At 54.4% G+C, this 23335-nt stretch overlaps 1 protein-coding gene across 1 annotated transcript in view; it reads right to left on the reverse strand.

Moving 5' to 3' along the window:
- Positions 1 to 22943, reverse strand: part of KIF3C (kinesin family member 3C) — a 59781-nt gene extending 36838 nt beyond the window's left edge. The window contains exon 1 of the mRNA XM_065401097.1: positions 21534 to 22943. Within this exon, the coding sequence (XP_065257169.1) occupies positions 21534 to 22943 (1410 nt within the window). The remainder of the gene's footprint in view (positions 1 to 21533) is intronic.
- Between the last annotated feature and the right edge of the window lie 392 nt (positions 22944 to 23335).

The following is a 23335-nucleotide window of genomic DNA, read 5'->3' on the forward strand; positions in this document are numbered from 1 at the left end:
CAGTACTGACACCCCTAAAATAGGGGGAAGAAGAGCAGCGATAACTGGGACACACCAAGACTGGAGGGAAGGTCCCAGTTGCTGTGACTGGAGCCCTGATCTGAGAGTAAAGATAAAACTTGTTCTCTTTAAAAATTCAAATTAAAAAAAAATGTTGATTAAAAAAAAAAAAAAAAAAAGACCAAAGTTTTTCATTACAAATGTTCCCACTTTTTGACCAGCTCTAGGTGAAGGTGACCGAAGAATGCAAAATCTTGGTGGAAGGGTGAAGCGGCGTGAGGAGCCCTGAGAGAAGGAAAGAGAGGTTCACCTTCGGTTTGCAACCAAGGACACCTTCAAGCTGTGTTTAACGTTAGCAAAGTGTTTGGCCGCTCATTGAATTGGGCCCCAAAAGAGGGGGACACCGAAGCACAGCTATACCAGATGTTGGGACGGGGGGATGAACCAACCCTATTTCAGGACCCTTAAACATCCGAAAAAGAGCATGACCGTTAAAAACCCATCGACACATATCCCCACCGAGTCTTCTACGTGTGTAGTATTTTACCATTGTCACCAGCATATTTACCATTACAGCAACCTCCTTCCCCCCTCCCCCTGGCATAAACATTAAGACACAACAGTCTTCTCACACCAATCTCACTGAATACAATACTAATAATGTGAAAACCCCTCTATGGATATTACACCAACGCCCCAGATAACAACAGTCTTACATTGAATGTGGCACCAAGAACCCAGCTGTAATAATGTTCTGTACTAAATAGCTCAGATATCACTCAGTCGGTACAAGGAATAAATGACTGTTAGATCACAACCTATTATGCCAGTGCCTCTGAATACCATGCTAATAATGTTCTAGAATATCTCTGTCATCTCCAGTCTTTAAAATGGCATTTCCTGCTTTCAGCCATAGATGACTCAATTTAACTAGTCATTAGCTCTATCAATGGGGGGGGGAGGGTCAGAAGCTTGTCGCATGTGGTCAGAGCTGAGGCTGCCTGACATCTTAATGCACGGTCCGAATCACCCTAGGTTGTGGAGGCCAAGAAACTACTACCAGGGTCCATGATACTAGCAGTATCACGAAGAGCGCAGGCTGGCTTGGGGAGCAGAGATGAGGAAACTATGAGGTCATCAAGCTTAATCCTCCAGGCCAGGGCACGATCGTCCCCTCCAGTGTCATTTGTAGAGTCCCCAACAGCACGCTAGGAAACTCACAGCCAGATTCAGAGAGATCTACCCAGGTATTCGTACGGCCCATATCACCCTCGTATGTGAGCATGTCACGGCCCCGTGTGAGTGGTCATATAGCCAGACTAGACCAGTTAGCTCTTGTTGATCTTTACTCATCAGAAAGTCCCTCCACCCCCCTTTCAAGAAGCCATGCTCCTTCCTGCTCTCTTGTCACGGTGTTCCTACTTGTCTGCCTTTGTCCTATGGCTCACTATCCACCGGCGGCTGGAACGGAGGCTGCTGAACTTGTTCTAGCAATGAGTGTTTTATGCACTGTTGAACTGCTCACCCGTCCCCTGAGCATTGCGACAGCTACAGACTTGCTAACAAGATACTCTGACGGCAACAGCGAAAACCAAACCAATACCCTCACAAAAGAACGAGGGTACATGGCAGTGTACTGGGCTGTGCGACTGGCTGTCTTCTCTTCTAGCCCCTCTGTTCCTTTGAGTAACTCTCCCTGGATTTCTCTTCAGCATCCTTTGTCATCTTCCACCCCTGGACAGCCCAGGGTCTAGATTGTTTTACCTGCAGCCACACTCCCTCCTAAAAGCTACTGACTTCGAGGGCTGAGTGGGGCCTGCAGTCTGTGATCCTGATGTCGTGAACTAGTGGCACGCCCCCGCCGTAAGAGCCAGAGATGGGGGTCTCCTGGGCCAGGTGCAGAGGGAGCAGGTCCTTCTGTCGGAGTCCTGCGCGTTCCCTCGTTCCACCTGCCACTCCTACAGGCACTTTGATAGCCTCAGAAGTGTGAGAGCGCTGTTTGGAGAGCCAGGGAAAGGGCAGGTAGGCCTCGGTACACTGAAATACACCTGCTCCCTACCTGGGTTAAAGTGGTCACCATTGGTAATGCCTGGCCATGGCTGTGCTGGAAACCGTGCCCTGTGCTTTCTCTTGCTTTCCTAGGCGGCAGAGGGGAGAAGCCCCCTGCATCTTAACATTGCACTGGCAGAGCGAGACCAGAGCAGAACAGCCCCGTAACAGCTCTCAGGCCTGTGTGATCCAAGGGAAGGCACCAGGCACAGCTGGAAGTGCGAGGATCTGCTGGAGGGAGGAGGCCTGGGTCAAGGGGCCATGCCCGGAGTTATGCTTGGTTGGCAAAGGGTGGAGAGCCGCATTGTGGGACTGAGCTCATCAGCACCACCTGTGATTCCCCTGCCTGGGTGGCGTTGCCCCAGCACAGAACATCCCGTGTGGGCAGAAGTCATAAAAAGACTTGCCTGGGAACCAGGGCCGACTCCAGGCACCAGCCGAGCAAGCTGGTGCTTGGGGCGGCAGATTCTATGGGGCGGCATTCCGCCCAATCCTAGGGCGGCACGGCCACTTTTATTTATTTTTTTTTGTTTGCTGATCCGGCTGCCCTGTAGGGGGCGGCGGCGCGGAGGAGGGGAGCGCCCTGCTGGGAGCGGGCTGCGCGCTCCATCTGCCCCAGCCGGTGCCAGGTCTGTAGCAAGCCCGGCAGGGCAGCCCGCGTCCTTCCCTCCCCGCCGACCGGAGTGGTGCAGAGCCCTCCTGGCAGGGGGCACGGCAGGAGGGGCCGCGTGGCAGCGCCCCGCTGAAGCACTGGCTGCCCCCCTTCTCTCTCCCCCCGCTCCCTCCCCCCCGCTACCTGGGGCACGTCTGCAGCGGAGGGAGTCCCCGTGCAACCTGGCTCCAGCCGCGCCGCAGGCTTTTCCCCCCCGCCCCCTGCTTTGCCGCTCCGGCCGCGCCACAGGTTATTATTTTATTTTTTTTGCTTTGCCGTCTTGGCCGCCCCGATTTTTTTTTTTTTTTTGCTTGGGGCGGCAAAAAAGCCAGAGCCGGCCCTGATGGAAACACTGCTTACACGGTCAGTCTCTCCCCTCACCAATAACTGGGGGATCCACCAAGGTACCTTGGCTCTACCACACATCCCCATACCTCCAGCCCTTTGCCTCTCCTGGCTGGTGATTCCTTCCCTTCCCTTAGTGTCTCTTTACACAGCAGCTAGAATGAGGCACAAAGGGTCCTGATCGGGGGGGGAGAGGAACCTAGAGGGAAAGAAGATAGCCATGTTCTATGCAGGTCCAAGCAGTGCCAGAGTTCATAAGCCCAGATGGGTCTGTCATTCAGAATTAATGGGCAGTTCTCCCCCGTCCCGTTCTCTCCTAGGGGGACCAGATGTCCCGATTTTATAAGGACAGTCCTGATCTTCGGGGCTTTTTCTTATATAGGTGCCTATTACCCCCCACACTCTGTCCCTATTTTTCATACCTGCTATCTGGGCACCCTATTCTCTCCCCCTCGAATGCTTAATGTTTGCTGGGGTGCTGTATCCGGCTCTTAGTGGCACGGTGTTGATGGAGTCACTCTGGATTTACAAACAGTGGCTCAGAGCAGAATTTGGACCTTAGTCTCTTTGTGCCACGTTTGCTCACTGTTTGCAGCCACGAGTGTGCATTCATGCACACACGTGTGTGGGGAAGGACGCAGGGAGAGCCCAGTCGCCTTGGCATGCTTGTCGTGAGCAAGTCTGCTCTCTCTTCGGCTCCCTTCACTCTGGTGGGGAAGGAGAGAACCTGCTAAGAGCGGAGCAGGGAATGGATTTCTCCAAAAGGCCCTGCCCATCAGCTCTTGCTCCACCACTTCCTCCTTTGCCTGGGGGTGTCTATCCCTGTCTTCTGGGAGTTGTAGTTCTCAGATTTCATCTAGGCAAGGAAAAATGGAAGACCACCCACATGCCTGGGTAAATTCTGATTTGAGTAACTTGAATTTCAGACAGAAATTCCCCACTACAAGACAAGGAACTGCCCAAACGATGAAGCTGTGTGAGAGCCAGAGCCGTCCTCCCCAGACCCTGGGGAGAACAAGAGACGTTTCCCCCACCAGAGCAGGAAGGAAAGGGGCAGCAGGGGTGTCACACTACCGGAAACCCTGAGCCACTGACCCTGGCCACCAGAACAGACTGCAACACCTTTATCCTGCCACACGTGTCTCTAGGCAGAGGTGATGGGCGGATTAAACGCGTCCTCATGCCATAAAAGCTACTGAAATGACTTTTTTTTTTTATTAAACATGGAGTGGTGGCTGGGGGAGGGGAATTCTGTCTAGTTAAAGCATTGTAGTTACTGTAGAGCCTAGAGGCCCCAATCACAGACCAGCACACACTGTACTGGGGGCCGTGTACACACAGAACAGAGTCCCTGCCCGAGGAGCTTCCCAATTCCCTCTGGGTACGCCAGGTACCTCGTCAGTAGACCCTGCCAGGACGCTGAGTCCAGCGTTACACACACCTTGTGCCAATTCGAGGCTGCGTTAGCCAGTCTGGGAGCTAGAGAGAACCCTGGGCTCTGCCTTTGTCCAGCAGCCTGAGGAAAGACTCCCTTCCAGATCCATTGCAGCTACCTCCAGTTTCTTCTACTCCAGTGGCTCTCAACCTTTCCAGCCGACTGTGCCCCTTTCAGGGGTCTTTGTCTTGCATACCCCAAGTTTCGCCTCACTTAAAACCTACTTGCTTACACAATCAGACATCCAAATACAAAAGTGTCACCGCACACTAGTGCGGAAATATTGCTGACTTGCTCATTTTTACCATATAGTTATAAACTAAATCCATTGGAATAGAACGATTGTACTTACATGTCAGTGTAGCCTCTAGCGCAGTAGAAACACTACGGAAATGGTAGTTTGTACGGACGTCGCTAGTGCTTTTTATGGAGCCTGTTGTAAAACTAGGCAAATACCCCCGGGAAGACCTCTGTGTACCTCCAGGGGTTGAGAACCACTGTTCTACAGCACCAAAGTCCCTCCGTCCCTGGAATAAATGTCCAGGTTCCAAAAGCCATCAGGTAAACGACCTGAAACCCCCACCAATGAGAAGATTATCCTGCCTCTTCTTTAGACATCTGCCAGTAGCTATGACCTCTGAACCTCAGGGGCTTTTGAAACCTATTTGCTGCTCCTGTCACAGTCAGTGACTGGGTGACTTTGGCGTTCTGCTTCCTGCATATTTTATACCCTGACCCCTTACCTTCGAAGCAGCACTCACGCCTGGCCAGAACTGAGCTCTGTTCTTACCATTCTGAATCCGCAGAGAGGAATGGTAGATTGTGCTCTATTTCGGACCTCATGTTGGGTACGATGAGACAATGTCCTCTGTACAGAATTCCATCTCTCTCCAGTACCACTACATTTGGATGCTTTGAGATGCCTGGGTGCTTCCTGCTGGCCCTCCATCTAGAGTTACTCTTGTAAAGTTGGACCATTTTGAGTTTCTCTTTTGAGCTGGTCATATTTTGTTTCAGAAATGGGCAGCACTCGACTCAGACTTGCTTCAAACTCCTTTTCCTGCAGCTTCTTCTTTTCCCTATTTATAGGTCAAAGCATGCCTACTTTAAGAGACTCCCTATTGGGCCAGCACTTCATAATTAATGAGCGCTTGTGCTAATTTGTGCAACTGCGTGATCATTTTCTGAGGCCTAGGTGCAGCTTTGTACAACAGTTAACATAAGTATGGCGACACTGGGTTAGACCAAAGGTCCATTTAACCCAGTATCCTGTCTTCCGACAGTGGCCAATGCCAGGTGCCCCAGAGGGAATGAACAGAAAAGGGAATCATCAAGTGATCCATCCCCTGTCGCCCATTCCCAGCTTCTGACAAACAGAGGCTAGGGACACCACCCCTGCTCATCCTGGCTAATAGCCATAGATGGACCTATTCTCCATGAATTTATCTTGTTCTTTTTTGAACCCTGTTATAGTCGTGGCTTTCACAACATCCTCTGGCAAGGAGTTCCACAGGTTGACTGTGCATTGTGTGAAGAAATACTTCCTTTTATTTGTTTTAAATCTGCTGCCTATTAATTTCATTTGGTTGCCCCTAGTTCTTGTGTTATGAGGAGTAAATAACACTTCCCTATTCACTTTCTCCACACCAGACATGATTTTATAGACCTCTATCATATTCTTCCTTAGTTGTCTCTTTTCCAAGCTGAAAAGTCCCAGTCTTATTAATCTCTCCTCACATGGCAGCTGTTCCATAACTAATCATTTTTGTTGCCCTTTTCTGGCCCTTTTCCAAGTCCAAAATATCTTTTTTGAGATGGGGCGACCACATCTGCACACAGTATTCAAGATGTGGGCGTCCCATGGATTTATATAGAGGCAACATGATATTTACTGTCTTATTATCTATCCCTTAATGATTCCCAACATTCTGTTCGCTTTTTTGACTGCTGCTGCACATTGAGTGGATGTTTTCAGAGAACTATCCAGTGACTCCAAGATCTCTTTCTTGAGTGGTAACAGCTAATTTAGAGCCCATCATTTTATATGTATAGTTGGGATTATGCTTTCCAATGTGCATTACTTTGCATTTATCAACATTGAATTTCATCTGCCATTTTCTTGCCCAGTCACCCAGTTTTGAGAGATCCTTTTGTAGCTCTTCGCAGTCTGCCTGGGACTTAACTATCTTGAGTAGTTTTGTATCATCTGCAAATTTTGCCACCTCACTGTTTACCCCTTTTTCCAGATCATTTATGAATATGTTGAATAGGACTGGTCCCAGTACAAACCCCTGGGGGACACCATTTACCTCGCTCCATTCTGAAAACTGACTATTTATTCCTACCCTTTGTTTCCTATCTTTTAACCAGTTACCAATCCATGAGAGAACCTTCTCTCTCATCCCATGACAGCTTACTTTGCTTAAGAGCCTTTGGTGAGGGAACTTGTCAAAGGCTTTCTAAAAATCTAAGTACACTATATCCACTGGATCCCCCTTGTCCACATGCTTGTTACCCCCCTCAAAGAATTCTAGTAGATTGGTGAGGCATGATTTCCCTTTACAAAAACCATGTTGACTCTTCCCCAACAAATTATGTACATCTCTGTGTCTGACAATTTTGTTCTTTACTATAGTTTCAACCAGTTTGCCTGGTACTGAAGTCAGGCTTACTGGCCTGTAATTACTGGGGTCACCTTTGGAGCCCTTTTAAAAAATTGGCATCACATTAGCTATCCTCCAGTCATTTGGTACAGAAGCTGATTTAAATGAGAGGTTACAGACGACAGTTAGTAGTCCTGCAATTTCACATTTGAGTTCCTTCAGAACTCCTGGGTGAATACCATCTGATCCTGGTGACTTATTACTGTTTAGTTGCTGTCCTGTGGCTTCCAACAATTTCGACCTTGACCGGTTTCTGTCTATAAACATAGGGAAGAAAATGCTCACAGCCGGAAACAAACCTGACAGCATTTCCTTCTGCTATCTGAACACCGTTCTGTGGTCCTGCAGGGAGTGGTTTGGAAGCAAATGCCACTGCAGTCATTTTGCAGGATTGCAGGCTAAAGTGGAATGGAAACAACCAGCTGAGATCTTAGGCTCTTTGTTAGTCTCAATACATTCCAGTACTGGTGCTTTGGTGCGTTTCTTGTTTTAAATAATCCTGCTTTTCTCAGTCACTCCAGCAGCATCCTAGGGCAGCCGTGGGAGTGGGGCACTAATTGTAACAGATTAGGGATGAATGTGATGGGCTGCCAATCTTTTCACAGGCCCATGAATCTGTGTAAACCCTAGGCGTTCTGGGCTCCCTCCATTTATACAGTAACTGCCTCCACCCTTCTTGGGCCCACTCAATGTGTGCATTTCTGACAGACCAGGAGCTGGCATTTCTTCCTGTTCAGTTTAAGGCTTTTCCTTTAGCTCACTGCAGAACATCCCAGTGTCTCATTCTGTTGATTCCTCCCCACCCCCCCAGATCATCACTGATTACATCCATCCCATCCAGACCCTCAAAATCCAGAACATGATACTCTGGACATCTCAGGGGCTGAGGCAATCCCAAGCGAGATCGTTGAAAGATCTAGCGTCACAGAGTCCTAGAGTTTAATGCCAGACGGGACTTCTGTATCATCAAGTCTGACCTCCGCACAGGCCATTAAATTTCACCATTACCCCTGTACTGAGCCCAGTAAATGCTGTTGTAGCCAAACACAATAATCCAGAAAGGCATCTAGTCTTGATCTGAGGACACCAAGGGATGGAGAATCACTTGGTAGTTTGTGCCAATGGTTAATCACCCTCTGTGACATTATGGTAACACTCTCACTATTAAAAATTTGTGCTTTATTTCTAATTTGAATTTGTCTGGTTTCAGCTTCCAGCCGTTGGTTCTTGTTCTTGTTTAAAACAAACAAAAGGAAGTATGTCTTCACACAACGCAGTGTCAACCTGTGGAACTCTTTGCCAGAGGATATTGTGAAGGCCAAGACTATAACAGGGTTCAAAAAAGAACTAGATAAGTTCATGGAAGATAAGTCCATGAATGGCTAGTAGCCAGGATGGGCAGGGATGATGTGCCTATCCTCTGTTTGCCAGGAGCTGGGAATGGGTGAGAGGGGATGGATCACTGGATGATTAACATAAGAACGGCCATACTGGGTCAGACCAAAGGTCCATCTAGCCCAGTATCCTGTCTACCGACAGTGGCCAATACCAGGTGCCCCAGAGGGAGTGAACCTAACAGGCAGTGATCAAGTGATCTCTCTCCTGCCATCCATCTCCACCCTCTGACAAACAGGCTAGGGACACCATTCCTTACCCATCCTGGCTAATAGCCATTAATGGACTTAACCTCCGTGAATTTATCCAGTTCTCTTTTAAACGCTGTTATAGTCCTAGCCTTCACAACCTCCTCAGGCAAGGAGTTCCACAAGTTGACTGTGCGCTGTGTGAAGAAGAACTTCCTTTTATTTGTTTTAAACCTGCTGCCTATTAATTTCATTTGGTGGCCCCTAGTTCTTGTATTATGGGAATAAGTAAATAACTTTTCCTTATCTATTTTCTCTACATCACTCATGATTTTATATACCTCTATCATATCCCCCCTTAGTCTCCTCTTTTCCCTGTTCTGTTCATTCCCTCTGGGGCACCTGGCATTGGCCACTGTCGGAAGACAAGACACTGGGCTAAATGGACCTTTGGTCTGACCCAGCGTGGCCGCTCTTATGTTCTGCCTGTCTCCACTAAATTAAAGAGCACTTTAGTAGCTGTTATTTCCTCCCCAGGAAAGTACTCATACACTCTAATCAAGTCACCCTCCCCATCTTCTTTTTGATAAGCTAAACAGACCGAGCCCTTTCACGGGAAGGCATTTTCTCCAGCTTTTCAGCATCCTTTTGGAGATGTGGACACCAGAACTGGAGGCAGCATTCCAATGTCACATACAGAATTTAAAAAATCACCACCCTCTTCCTAGTCACTGCTCCCGTTGACACATCTCCCCTTTGCCGTTTTTGCCACGGCATGGTACTGGGAGCTCATGTTCAGTAGACTGTCCCCTGCAATCCCAAAACCTTGTTCCGAGTCCCTGCTCCCCAGCTACCCCGGAAGGGGAGCTGAAGGGGCAGAGCTGCGTGCTTTCTCCATCTCTGACTTGCACCCAAAAGTGAAGTCCCTCTTTATTGTGAAGTCCAAACGTGACCTCCTCAATGGTTCTCACGGGGTGCCCCTTACATCTAGTGGCCTGGAGCGCCCCCTCACTGCTGGGCATTACACAGCAGGCTCTCCTCTGCTAGCACCGCCTGCCAACGCTCCTCCAGTCCTGTGGCGATCGGCCTCAGGTCACACTTTGGTCCCACCCCTTCCAGGGCAACAGGAAGTCCAGCAAAAACAAAATTATGGTCTGCTCCATTCTAGGTCCAGTGGTTCAAACACCCTTTTCTCAGCTTCCTGTAGTCTATAGCCCCTGCTGAGGGACTTCATGCCACCTTACCAGTGGCTGGTAGGGGAACCCCAGCCCACCCTCTATACTGGGTTCCAGTCCGGGGACCCTCAGACAGGCAGTCAACATTCACTCCACCATACTCCTGGCTGCCTCCTCCCTGGACTTCTTCCTACCAAGCCCTTCCCTGGCTTTCTCCTCACCCTACCAGAGCCTTCCAGGTCTCCACAGGTCTCTCCACTCCCTACTACCAGGAGAGGGACTGAAGAATACCTCCCTCTCTCCCTGAGCCCCCGACTGCTCCAAACTTCCTGTTTAGAGCACCACCTTCACATTGGGGTGTCATTAGTTAGAGGCCAACTCCCTCAGAAGGTTGCCCCCTGTGTGTGGGGTAGCTGGCCTCTGAGGCCCACATTAGCCTTTTCACACCTGAGTGGGGTAGGTACCCCATCACATGGGCTTATTCTTTTGGAGCTATACAAACCCGTCACTGGTTTGAGTTGATTACCGCGATCATACCATTGACCCTGGGATTTGGCATTTGTGTTCACTCAACACTATCTAGTTTTACCGTCCAGTCAGAGCTCTTCCTTTATTGCTCAGTTCTCACGACGCTTTAGAACGATCATTGGGAACGGGTGGATTCTCCATCACTGGCCATTTTTAAATTGCGCTTGGATGTTTCTCTAAAAGATCGGCTCTAGGAATTGTTTTGGCGGAAGTCCTATGGCCTGGGCTACACAAGAGGCCGGACTTGGCGATCAGTCGACGCTTCTGGCTTTGGAATCTATGAATTCCCACAGCACCCGTATTTTGGCAGCATTCTAGGGTCTCTATCACGGTGATGGACTAGGGTGCACAGAGGATAGAATATGTTAAACACTACACCAAATTCTTTAAGAATCTCTTTTGCAGCTGGACCCACAAACAAGTTATAGACCCATGTGATCATCTGCATATTCAGAATGCTCATCAACTCCAGCTCATAGGGGACTTCACATTCTACTCTTTCAATCTCGGAGTGGTAACTTTCCCTAAATGTACAGCCTATGCTGCCTTCACACACAAACCTGTGAAACACACTTACTATTCACGGGTCACATCAGGCAACCGCTAATCAGACTGCCTGTGATTACGTTGCACTCAGCTCCCGGATCTGCTTTGAAATTCACTTTTTGTTCATTTCCACTGTCACACACTAATCTCTTGCAGAGCCTTGTTTTGTCAATTTATCAAGAGGCTCAACAAAAAAATTCCCTGCATCATCAGAGCTTAGCGCTGCATCAGGAGGTTTCGAGGTACTGTCGCGATTTATTTATTTGCTGTTTGAACTCAGAGCAAAACACACTTTTACAAAGTGGTTGCTTTCATTGCATGCTTGATACTGCTTCTCTTCTGGGGTGAGGGCCTGTGTACTTACAACATACAGAACTGGGCTGGGCTGTTTGCTCGCCGTCTAGTCAATCTTTGTACGTTTCTATGCAGCTGTAACTAGAAGCACGTCTGTTCTTTTGCTGCTTTCCAACAATTTCATTTGGGGAGCACACGGCTCACAAGCTCCGCAAACATCCGCTCTTCTGTGCAGAGTTAAGTCCATTTCTCACAATGAATTGGCTTTGACTGAGTTATCAGTCATACCGGTACCTGGTCACATCTACATCACTTCGCCTTAGGTATGGACATACTGCTCAATGCCTCCCCTGGCTTCTTGTAAAGCAGTGATTCTCCACCAGGGGTCTGGGGCCCCGTGAGCAGGTTTCAGGGGGTCCGTCAAGTAGGGCCAACATCAGACTCACTGGGGCCCAGGGCAGAAAGCCAAAGCCCCACTGCATGGGGCTGAAACCCAAGGCCCTGAGCCCCACCACCTGAGGCTGAAGCCAAAGCCTGAGCAGCGTAGCTTCATGGGGCTCCCTGGGGCATGGGGCTCCAGGCACTTTCCCTGTTTGCTATCCCCTAACGCCGGTCCTGGCTTTTATATGCAGAAAACCAGTTATTGTGACACAGGTGGGTTGTGGAGGTTTTACAGCACGTTGAGGGGGGGCCTTAGAAAGAAAAAGGTTGAGAACCCCTGGTATAAAGAACTTGTGTGCAGAGGGGTGTCACTCATTAGCCTGCAGGGTCTCTTGTGGCCCCTCTGAGCCTGCGGTGGTTTTCCCCGTCTCACAACTCAGCCCTCTGGCCAGTCCCATCCCCTTCAAGGGTAATAACGGGTCCAACCAAACAGAAGTCTAATGATCTAGGAGCAGTTCTCTGGCCTGTGCTATACAGGTCAGACCAGACAATTGCAATGACCCCTTCTGGCCTTTGCATCTATTAATAAACCTTATCCCAGGCCTTCAGCCCCATCCTGAGCTCCACAGTCCTTGTTGCCCCATTCCTCGGTGGCTGGCAGGGGAACCCAGGTCCCCCTACTTGGGTTTCTGGGGCCCTGTGTTAAGCAGCTAAGGGCTCCTTCCCCGGGGCCACTTCCTACCTTTCGCTGCCTCCAGGTCCCTTTCACAGAGCGACTCCTCCCAGTGTTTGCTCCCTGGAAGCTCTGGCTGTGTGTGCTGCTTCCCGCCAGGCTGTGGCTGAGGCGGAGTCCCCTCAAGCCCCGTGGCAGCAGGTGGCTCCAGGCAGGGCTCCCTCCAAGTTCCTTTCCCTGGGTTTACCTCTCCTTAGGAGCCTCCTTTCTCCACCTGCCTTCTGGTAGCCTTTTATCAAGTCCAGGTGCCATTAACTAGCCACCGAGGCAGTTGATCACTTCCAGGTGGGCCGGGCGGGGCTCGTTCTCAATAAAGAAGGCCCTCCTAGGCGAACGAGGCCTGAATCCCTTCCAGGGACCAGCCAGCCTGTGGCAATGAGCTGTTCCCAAGTGACATCCTGGCGTGGACTACAGTAGTTTTGACATCTCAGAACCACAGGGCCGAACAATGTTCAGTCCCCTTTTGTGCTCCCGTTGGAATCACTCGTGGTCTCCAGTGCCTCTGGACCAGCCCAATAGGTCACTGGGAAGGACTTCGCCCTCTCAGACTTCTTTGCTGTACCAAGCAAACGGGGGAGCACTGGAGCCAAGCCCTGTTCTCTGCCTGGTTCCCACCCACACGGAGGTATCCATGTGTCTATATTTGCTCCATTTTTGCAGAAAGGTTCCGTTTCCTTGCAACCCGGTGTAACAAAGGGGCGAAGCACAGGAGCGCTAGGGAGGGATGGTTTTTCTTGACCTCGGACATTGGACGCGAGGCTTTCAGCAAGTTACACTCCCGTGATCCATGGACTCCAGAGGCTGCAGCCAGTGCTCGCTGCTCCTCCCCCCCTGCCCAGAGCAGATCTGGGTCAGACACGGAGCCCTGGGTCCAGGGGAGTGCAGCTACCCAGAGCCATAACTGGGGTCCAAGAGGGTCTTTCAACATGTCCCCCCAGACAATGGGATAGTCCTGGGAGTCAAACCCCCTCGTTTCCCAGCAAGCCCTGAGCTTTGAAAAGCGCCAGACTGGTCTGGCCTGGTCGGAGATCTTCCCCCGCCCCGCACGTGACCCAGTAGGTGGCACTCTCTCCACTAACGCCCCAGCACAGTGCTAGGGGACGCAGCGCTGCTGGAGGTGGTGCCTGTGAAGGTCCTGACCACTTGTGGCCATTAAAGGCCACAGGCTGAATTCCCCTTTCCACGTCCCATGGGCTGTACCAGCTTCTGCCCAAGGAGCAGAGCCCTTGTATGCACCCCAAAATCAAACTCAGGCTATGCCAAGGGGCTGCCAGCCAGGGGGGCCCCTGAGACATCACAAGGGTGTCCTCCTGAAAGCAGGAAGAGATGAGGGATGGTCATTGCCTTCTCTTCCGGCAGGCGTGGCACTATGCCCGGGGGCGTGGCACTGCTGACTGGAAAAGGAGCGTCTTAGGGAGGGCTACATGTGTTGGAGTGGCTGAGGGTGGGGATGGGCTAATGCTTGGGGACCGGCATCGCTTTGGGCGTGAATGTGGCCTTCGCTTCTGCTCGCCCAGTGTGGGGAAATACGCGTGAGCAACCTGACCAGAGGGAGAGAGTCGGGGAGGGTGTGTGTGTGTGTGGGTGTGACAGAGAGAGCATCCCTGTGTGTCTGTCTGTGTTCACGCCTGCGCATGCGTGCAGCTCTCTGGCGAGCACAACAGCCCCCTTTATGCCTGGAGCACGTCGTCCCCATTGGCTGCGTGCGGTGAAACGCTCGCTAATGGGCATTATGCTTGTTAAATGAGTGAGCGACTGTGCCAGACACAGGGCTCCATTCACGGCAACGCCACATTCCATGACCCCCGCCTCACCCCTCCTCCCACGGCCCCCCACGGCATCTGTGTGCACCCTCTGCCCTGCTGCCGGCCAGAGGGAGCCACAGCCGGGCTCCAGAGGCCACTGTAACAAGTGCTGGGGGCAGCCCGATGGATCCTAAAATCTCATCTCGCCTGCCTGCATGAGGCCAAGGAGGGTCAAATAAACGCTCCCCAGGTAATAGAGGAGTTGGGGAGCTGGCATGGTCGGAGGCCACGCTGTCCCTTTAAGACAGTGGTGCCCAAACTTTTTAACTTGCGTCCCCCTTGCCCCTGTCTATGCCCCCCCCCCCCGAGCCAGGGCCAGGAATAAGGCCATGGCTCTGTGAGGGGGGACACGGAGAGGGGTAAGCGGGCCAACGCAGGGGCCCTAGCTGGAGGCGGGGGTGGGAACGGAGCCTCCACCAGGCGCAGAGCCAGCAGCCATGGCCGGAGCTCCAGGGGTGGGGTCAGCAGCCGGATCCCCAGGCATGGGGCCGGCAGCCGTGGCCAGAAGTGGAGCCCCAGGAGTGGGGCCAGCAGCTGGATCCCTGGGCGCGGGGCTGGCAGCCAGGACCCTGGGCACAAGGCCGGGGCCAGGAGCAGAGCTGGGTGGCAATCCCTCTTCGCCCTCCATAGGGGCTGGCCTGGGCCCCAGCCACGTCCCCCCCAAACATTCCTCTTTGCCCTGCTAGAGTGGCGCACCCCACAGATTGGGGACCTCCGCTTTAAGGCCTGTCAGTTATTGACAAAACTAGTCACCTGGCCTGCTCCACACCAGAGTGACCTGTGGAGCCGGGAGGTGGCTGCCTGGAGTTATGGCCGGGAGAGGATGCCCCTGTGACTGAGAACTCAGAGGAGACGGGGGATGCATAGATCCCTAGGCCAGGAGGGACCACTGGGACGGGGATGGGAGGACCCTTAGCACCTGGTCTCTGAGCAGTTTTATTTGCAAGCACCACTTCTGTAGTCGCCTCCACGCCAGCAGCTCACAGATGTACCCCACCAGCCCGGACCCATCTCTCTGTCCAAACTGAAATCTCGGCCTGTCTCTCCAACATCTCCTTGTGGATGTCCAGCCAGTAACTCACGCTCAACACGACTAAAACAAAGTTCCTAATCTTTGCCCCCAAGCCCTCACCCATCCCTGGTTTATCCATCACTGTGGGCAACACCACCATGCTTCCTGTCACGCTGGCCCATAACCTGGGCATCACCTTTGAACTGGACCTCTCTCCAGGTCTTCACATCCAGGTTGTGTCTCAGGGCACGTCCACACTTGAAACGCCGCATCGGTGCAGCTTCTGTGGCGCTTTTATGAAGACGCTTTAAGCCGACAGGAATCCCCGTCTCCATTACACCAAACACAAGCTACTTCACTTCCAAGGACCTTCACAGCCTAGTCCCACCCCACCCCACCCACCATCTCTGCTCGGCCCATGGCACCCGCCACCAGCACCCATTCATTACATTTCCCAACATGCCCCTTCATGCTTTCTCCCAGGCTGTCCCTCACACGGGAGGCCCTTCCTGTAAAGTTCCACAAAACTACTTCATTATCCTTCAAAACCCTCCACAGAACTCGTCTCTGCTACAACACCCACAAAACTTGACCACGGTTTGGCAGCTGGTGTGCTGAGACCACAGCCTACCATGCTGTTCAGAATCATAGAATCACAGGACTGGAAGGGACCTCGAGAGGTCATCAAGTCCCGTCCCCTGCACTCATGGCAGGACTAAGTATTATCTAGACCATCCCTGACAGGTGTTTGTCCAACCTGCTCTTAAAAATCTCCAAGGATGGAGATTCCACAACCTCCCTTGGCAATTTATTCCAGTGCTTAACCACCCTGACAGGTAGGAAGTTTTTCCTAATGTCCAACCTAAACTGCCCTTGCTGCAATTTAAGCCCATTGCTTCTTGTCCTATCCTCTGTCTTCTCGTTTCCTTGTGCTCTCCCAGCAGTCTGTCTGAATCCAGCTGGCGTCTCGTCTTTCCTGGAAGATCTTTGGGCAGGGACTGTTCTGGGGGGCCCTGGGCTAGGATTTGGGCCCCTGGATGCTATCACAGTACAAATCATGAGATATAATAGAGGTGCAAACAAGAGGTGGTGCCCTGCTGGCCCACGTCCTGCAGCAGGAGAGGAAGTTGGTACGAAGGGGAGGGAGATGCAGATCCAGCCAGCCTCTGTCCCTGCCTCTCTCATTTCTCAGCAGTGAGAGGACATGGTGGCCCTGGGCCAGACACATTGTGTCTCCTGGTGGGGGCGGGGGGAGAGGATTCTATGGAACCAGCTGCTAGAATGAACCCACCTTTGATCACATCAGCGGCATGCCCGGAGACCCCGCAGTCTGGAGGGAAACCATCTCTCTAGTTTAAATATCAACCCCTGCATCCTCAAACTCACTGTTCTGACTCCCCGCGGGCATTATTACTGCAGTTCCTGCAAGAACGCCCCAGCAGTTACCCTACCCAAGAGCCTTGTTCAGAGAGGTGCTGACATCCCCAGAGGAAGTAAAGGCAGCCAAGGGCACAGTAGCCAACAAGGTGGAGTGGAAGGGGAACCTGAGACTATGGCTAGGCAGGAAGGAGCTTCCACCCCCCCAAAGCTCCCGATTTCCCCCCCCCCCCCAAAGCACTGGGCCACCCTCTTCTCTTAATGCCCCCACGACCTCAGCTGCACCGGCCAGCGCCCGCTGCCTCCTCTTCGCTGGTGCTGCAAACCTGCCACAGAGCCTGCTCCAGCCCCTCGGCTCCAGCGTAAACCGCTCCGGGCCTGGGACCACTCTCCCCGCCACGGGGCTGGGAGCAGCCGGTGCTGCATGGCGGGTCACAGCGGGATGCATGGGAGGCTGGTGGTGCCCTGCACGGAGGCGCAGCATTGCAGTCCAAGGGGGGAGACTGGAGTGTCCCTGAACCACCAGCTGGCGCTCACGGGGGAGGGCAGGAGCCGCTGATCTGCAGAGCACATTTTGGAGAGCCCAGCAGGTGAGATTGGCAGTTCCACCTCCGTGAGTCCCACAGCACATGGCACAGCTCATGTCCCAGCCAAAAGGGGTGGCCTCACAGGGCACCTCGCTAGCCAGAGAACACTGTGGGAACATGAGCTGCTGGGCCCCTGTGTGGGCACGGGGGGGGGGGGCAGCCCTATGGAATGGGGGGAGCACTCAGGGCTGTTCTGCAAACACTGGGACAGGTGGCAGGCCTTCTCCATAGACTCCTAGTGCCCTGCCCGGCGCTCCAGCCCAATGCACATAAGGCTCCTGGCAGTGCCAGCCTCGCCCATCCAGGAGGCTGGAGCCCCCTCCCCTGCACGCCTCACCCCGGCCACCTGTGCAAGCTGCGTCCAACCCCCTGATTCATGGCTGGCTTCCGAGCTGGAAGCGGAAAATCCTGTTGCGTGGGCAGCGTGTGTAAACCAAACTGCCCCTGTCTGCCTCCTAGAGATGAGGAGCAGCAGCACCCCCAGAGTGAGAGCAGGTGGGAAGTGGGCGCGTAGCTGGAGAGGCCAGGCCAAGGGCACCACACAGCAGCGCTGCGGCCTCCAGCCCAAAGCAGGATGACACCCAGTACACACAGTGACTGAGACAGCAACGGCTGGGCAAGATGGTGGAGAACCCCCCCCAGCCCCATCCGGGGCTGCGTCCTGCCATCGGCCTCCCTCCCACTGAGAGAACTGGAACATTAACGGAGCGAGGCCTACGGGACGGGGCCCAGACCGTGCACAGCTGACAAGGCGATGGCGGGAGAGGGAAAATGTGATTGTGGGGGGCAGGGGGCAGGGAGCTAGTTAACAAACAGCCATCAGCATACACCGGAGATCCCAGTGTGGAAATGGGTCTGATGCCAAAATGGGGCCCACTGCGAGAGAGAGACACGGCCAGCGGCCCGGTGCAGCAAGGAGGGTCTGCACTGCTCCTCTCCAAAAACCCAAGGGTGTTAACAGCCATTATCAGGAGAACAAAGGGCCTGGGGCTGAGCAAGGAAAAGCAGAGCAAAACCAAAGCTCCCCGTAGCACGGAAGAGGCTGGCAGGGTCATGGCACGCAAGAACGGGGATGCAGAGAGGCTGCCACCCTCTGGCACACAACGGCAGGCCCAAGGGTCGAGAGGGAGGGACGTTTCCAGGAGGATTTGCAGAGGCAAAGGATGGCCAGTGCCCCGTTCACACAGCCTGAACCAGCCTGCGGGGAACCCCTACCCCTCTGTGCAGTCTGAGGGGCACTGCAGAATATTGCAAGGGGGGGGGGGGAGGGAGAAGCTCGCATGCCTCTGCTCACTCCTGGATGGAATCAGTTCTGGTCAGGTTTAGCTCACAGCCCGGTGCTGCTAAAGGGAGATCCTTCGGCTGAAGGACTCATGCTTCTGAAATGAGAGCATCTGAATTCTGTCCCTCTAAACCTCTGAGCCAATTCCTGCTTGGACGGCTCCGGCCCAAGGCTTGGTGCATCTTTCCCATTAATACACAGCCCTTGGCCACCCGCCCACTCGGTCCGCCCAGTATCTGGAAGGTGAGCGGCCCAGCCCCGTGACTTGGGATTTTGTGTTCACGTCCAGTGAGTTCCCTCAATCTGCCGCTTTGCCTCCCTGTGAGGAAGCGCTCAAGGTGCAGACACATTAGTGAGCAGATCAAAGGTCACACAACTTGGGCGCCTAAGAACCAACAGAGCTTGACCCAGGCAAAGTGCAGACCGGGTCCTCAGCAGATCTGGAAGTGCCCCTCTTTCCTGAGCACCTCCTGCTATTCCAGCCCCGTGCCACGCCGCCGCCTCCAATCTGCTGATGCATCTCACAGCCAGCCCATAGCTACCCCTGCTCCTCCAGTCTGGGGCTCTCTACCTGCAGCCCTTCCCACTGTTCCCGGCCTGGGATCCTCCCCCCTCAACCCACAGCTGCTCTGCCAATGCCCCTCAGCCCTGAGCAGCGGCCCCTCCTCACATACTGGATTACGGGGGAAATGCCGGACCAGTGGTCTTCTCAGTCTAGTCTCTTGCCTCCGGCAGCAGCTGCAACATGATGCTTTAGAGCAACCCCTCAATGTCCCGTGCTAACTGGGCAAGTCTTGTCCGCTGTGGTGATCACCTGACACCCTTACTGTTGATCAGACCCGGACCCGGCACCCAGGAAGCCGGCACTGCTCGGTGAGATGGTCCTTGCCTTGGGCTGCTCCTGCCCAGATAGAGAATAAGGACCCAGAGCAGGCAGAGGTTCCGGTGGGAGGGTGGCAGAGAGCTGCCTTTCTAAGTGGGCGCCTGGGTGCAGCATTAATCCAGTGCTCCATACACAGCACTGACTCTTTGCCCCAGCTGGGTTCTGGAGACCACTGACCCATCACTGTACCTGGGCCCCTTGGTGCCGTACTGACCTGCTGCCACACCCGGACCCTCAGCAGGAGCCCTGACCAGAGCTCCCAATGCCCACGGGCCACAGCACCGCTCTGTAAACCCATCAGGCCCTGCAGGATGCTGGGACTGGCCCAAAGAGGAACGTTTCTCTGCATCAAGGATTTTTGCTGATTTCAGCCCAAGCTTCCCACGCGGGGGCTTGGTGGCTGTGGCCTTCAGGAATCCTGCCCAAATACACCCCGGTCCCCACAGCTACCCCCCGAGGGAAAGCAGCAGCTCCTCCAAAGAGATCACACCTAACATTCACGTCTGCTACACGGGGCTGCCAGGAGTTAACGAACCACACCAGCGTCCTCCGGTGCACAGGGCGTTAACCCACCAGGAGACACCCTGATCCTCAACCCCACTCCAGCCCCCAAACGCACCCCGCCGTCTCCTCCACGCCCTGGAGAGGCAACAACAGAAACACAAAGCCAAGGGTCCGGAGAAACCAGCGACAAGAACGTCCTCCATTCCCCAGAGGCAGCAAGGGGAGGAGGCAGCTGCAGGGGTCCGTGGTCCAGGGCTTGCAGGGGTCTCCATCCCAGACATTTAGGGTGGGGGGTTTGGGTGGCAAAGCCCTTGCCGGGCGGGGGTGCTCGGCACTCATACAGGCGCACTGGCGCGTCGCTCTCCAAAAGGCTGGGCTAGGTGCCCGGGCAGAGGTAACGCTTGTACCAGAACCACGGCCACCAGTAGCCAGTTCTGGGGAGGGTGCGGCATGGGAGGGCCGGGCTCCAATTCCCCACTAGGGTAAGCAGGGGTGGCTGCATGGCAGTTAATGGAGGGGCACTGGGCCAGGCCTCTGGCCTGGGGATTCTCTCCAAACATGAATCAGAGGAAGTCGTGGGAGGGCAGCTGTGATTTAATGGACCAAGCATGGGGCTGAGAGTCAGGACTCCTGGGTTCTTTCCCCAGCTCTAGAGCAGACTTGCTCTGTGACCTTGGGGAAGTACATGCCTCAGTTTCCCCAGCTGGAGGCGATGGTATGAAGCCCCCTTGGCAATGATGTGAGCGCTCTGGCTGGAATGTGCTAGCTGTACTAAGCTAAGAAAGCACAAACCTGGGGTAGGCCCCTCCAAGGTGCTCTCTCCAAAGCGCTGCATGCACTGGGGGTGAGCACTGTATGTCAGACCATGAGCCACGCCCCAGATACACTGTCCCAGCGCCTGAGCCACAGCTGGCCCAGCCTCGGGCTCCCACGCAGGGACAGTAGCTCTTGCTTTCAAACAGAGCATCACAGTCTCAGCTCAGCAGCAGCAATGGAGCCAAACTGAAACCCCCTCCCACTTCCTGGCTGCTCCGTTCGGTGGGCGAGGGGAGGTCAAGCAGAGGGTGAGGGGGGGATATAATGTGTGGAGAACCACCGGGGTTCCCAGGCTCCAGCAGGGGTGGGACACTGGTGCCCTGAAGAGGCGTGATGCTGCGATTGGTCTGCCTCTCCTTGCTCGCAGACCAGTTACGGACCTGCTGAAAGCAAGGACGGAAGACAATAGGGAGGCATTTGGAACCGTGGGCAGCAATTGGTTGTCATTGTCCCCCAGGTTCTGCTGGCCAGGGCGTATCTGGGAGGTCACCTCCATGGTCCTGGGTATGAATTCGCAGTATCACTGAAGCACACAACCACTGCAAACAGCTTGGTCATGTGGCGGGGACCTAGCCGAGGATGCCGAACTCATCCCAGGGATGAGCAGTCACTGCCAGACTGCTCTCCCCTCCCCCCGGCCCCTCCCAGCCAGAGGCAAGCGAGGAAGGCAGGGCCTGGCAGCCAGTGGCCAGGATACTCTAAAGGAATCTGTGGCAGGACAGCACATAAACAGACAAGCTCCCGCAGTGCAATGCTGCAGGTGCACTACCCAGCGTGGGCTGTAGGATGTAGTGCACCAGGAAGGCTAGTGAAACAGCCTGGGACCCTCTCCCAGCCTGACCATGCAAACCCTTGGTGATGCAGTGAGCACAGAGACACTTACCTTGTACTTAATGGCCAGTAACTCGGTGGCTTCTTGCTCCTTCCTCAGATCCTCTATCATCTTCTCCTTCTCCTCCAGCAGCTTCTGCTTCTCCTCACTCACCAGGCTGTGGTCATCTTGAATGGCCGCCTTCTCCTCTTCCAGCCTCTCCTTCTGCTCCTTCAAGTAACTCTCCATGTTCTTCTCCAGGCCGTCGTCATTGTCCTCCTCCCCTTCGGCCTCTGTATTGCCCTCTCCATCCACCACCTTCTTCCTTCGGCTGTTTCTCCTCCTCTTCTTGCTCAGCATCCCTCGCTTCTCCAGCTGGGCTTTCAGCCGGATGATCTCCTCCTGGAACTCCCGCAGCAGGGTGTCCTTCGGGTCCTCGTTGACCCTCGGCTTATTCTTGATGTTCTTCGCTCTGTTGGCAAACCTGAGGGTGGACAAGCTCTCCTCGTAGCTGTGAGAGGCTGGGCCTAGGGTGGCCACCATGATGGTCTTGGCATTGCCACCCAAGGAGTCCTGCAGGAGGCGAGTCAGCTTGGAGTCTCTGTAGGGGATGTGAGTGCTTTTGCCATCGACCAAGGCAGAGATGACGTTGCCCAGAGCAGAGAGGGAGAGGTTAATCTTGGAAGCCTCCTTAGGCCTCTCCCCTGGCCCCCCCATTTTGCTCTGGCGCTCGCTGCCTGCCAAGTCCACCAGGTTGAGCTTGCCCACCCGGATGTGGTCCTCTCCATCCAGGCCGGTCTCGCTGCACTCCACTGTGATCACAAAGATGGCGTGGGAGCGGGAGCTGTATTCATTCATGTTGGTGCTGCCCACCGATCGGGTCTGGTTGCCCAGGTTCATGACATGCTCGATCTCCTTGACGTTCTTGGTCACGAACGAGGAGAGGTCTTTGATGTAAACGCCCGTCTCGGGGTTCTCCTTCAGCTCCAGTTTCTTGCTCTGGTCCTTCGCCAGGAGGTCTCGGATCTCCTCTTGGTAGATCTCCAGGTAGGAGGCTCTCACTAGGTACTGCTGGTTCTGGGACCGGGAGATGTGGGTGAAGATGTGCTCAAAGGAATTGGGGACGATCCCTCTCTTCTCTGAGTCCGTCCAGGCCCCTTGCATAGTGTAGGTCTTCCCGGTGCCCGTCTGGCCGTAGGCGAAGATGGTCCCGTTGAATCCTTGCAGGACAGAGTCTATCAGGGGCCTGACCGTCTCGTCGTACAGGTCCGCCTGCTTGGAACTGGCGTCGTACACGGCGTCGAACGTGAAGGTCTTCGCCAGCTCCCCGGGGGCGGCCTTGGGGTTCCGGAGGGTCACTTGCCCCAGTTTCACGTCCATCTCCAAGATCCTCTCGTACCCGGCCCCTTCCTCCTTCCTGTTCATGGGGCGGCAGCGGGCCACCACCTTCAAGGCCTCGCTGGTCTTGGGTCTGTTGGCCATGGTGAGCCCCCGGCTCGCCGCGATCAGAGCCGGCCCCTCGCCGCTCTCGGGGCAGTGGGCTGGGGCGGGCTTTGTGTGTCCCCCCCGGGTGGGGAAGGCGGCTGCGGCGGTGGATGCTGCAGTCCCTTGCCCCGGCGTCTCCTCGGAGCGGGGGTGTCACTGGGCGCAGGCCCCCGGCAGCATCCCCGGCCGCGCCGCAGCCCCCCCGTGGCGGGGCATCCCGGAGCCGCCCGCGGGCCGGGGCGCGGGGAGGGGACCCGGGCGGAGATCCGGGGCTGGGGGGCGAGTCGAGACGCCTCGCTCGCTGGTGGCCCCGGGCCGAGGCGCCCCGCGGGGCCGGGCAGCGGGCGGTCAGCGGCTCGGGGGGCTCCGGGGCCGGAATCGCCTCGCCC

This window comes from Emys orbicularis, chromosome 3 (genome assembly GCF_028017835.1).
Source record: "Emys orbicularis isolate rEmyOrb1 chromosome 3, rEmyOrb1.hap1, whole genome shotgun sequence".
NCBI lineage: Eukaryota > Metazoa > Chordata > Testudines > Emydidae > Emys > Emys orbicularis.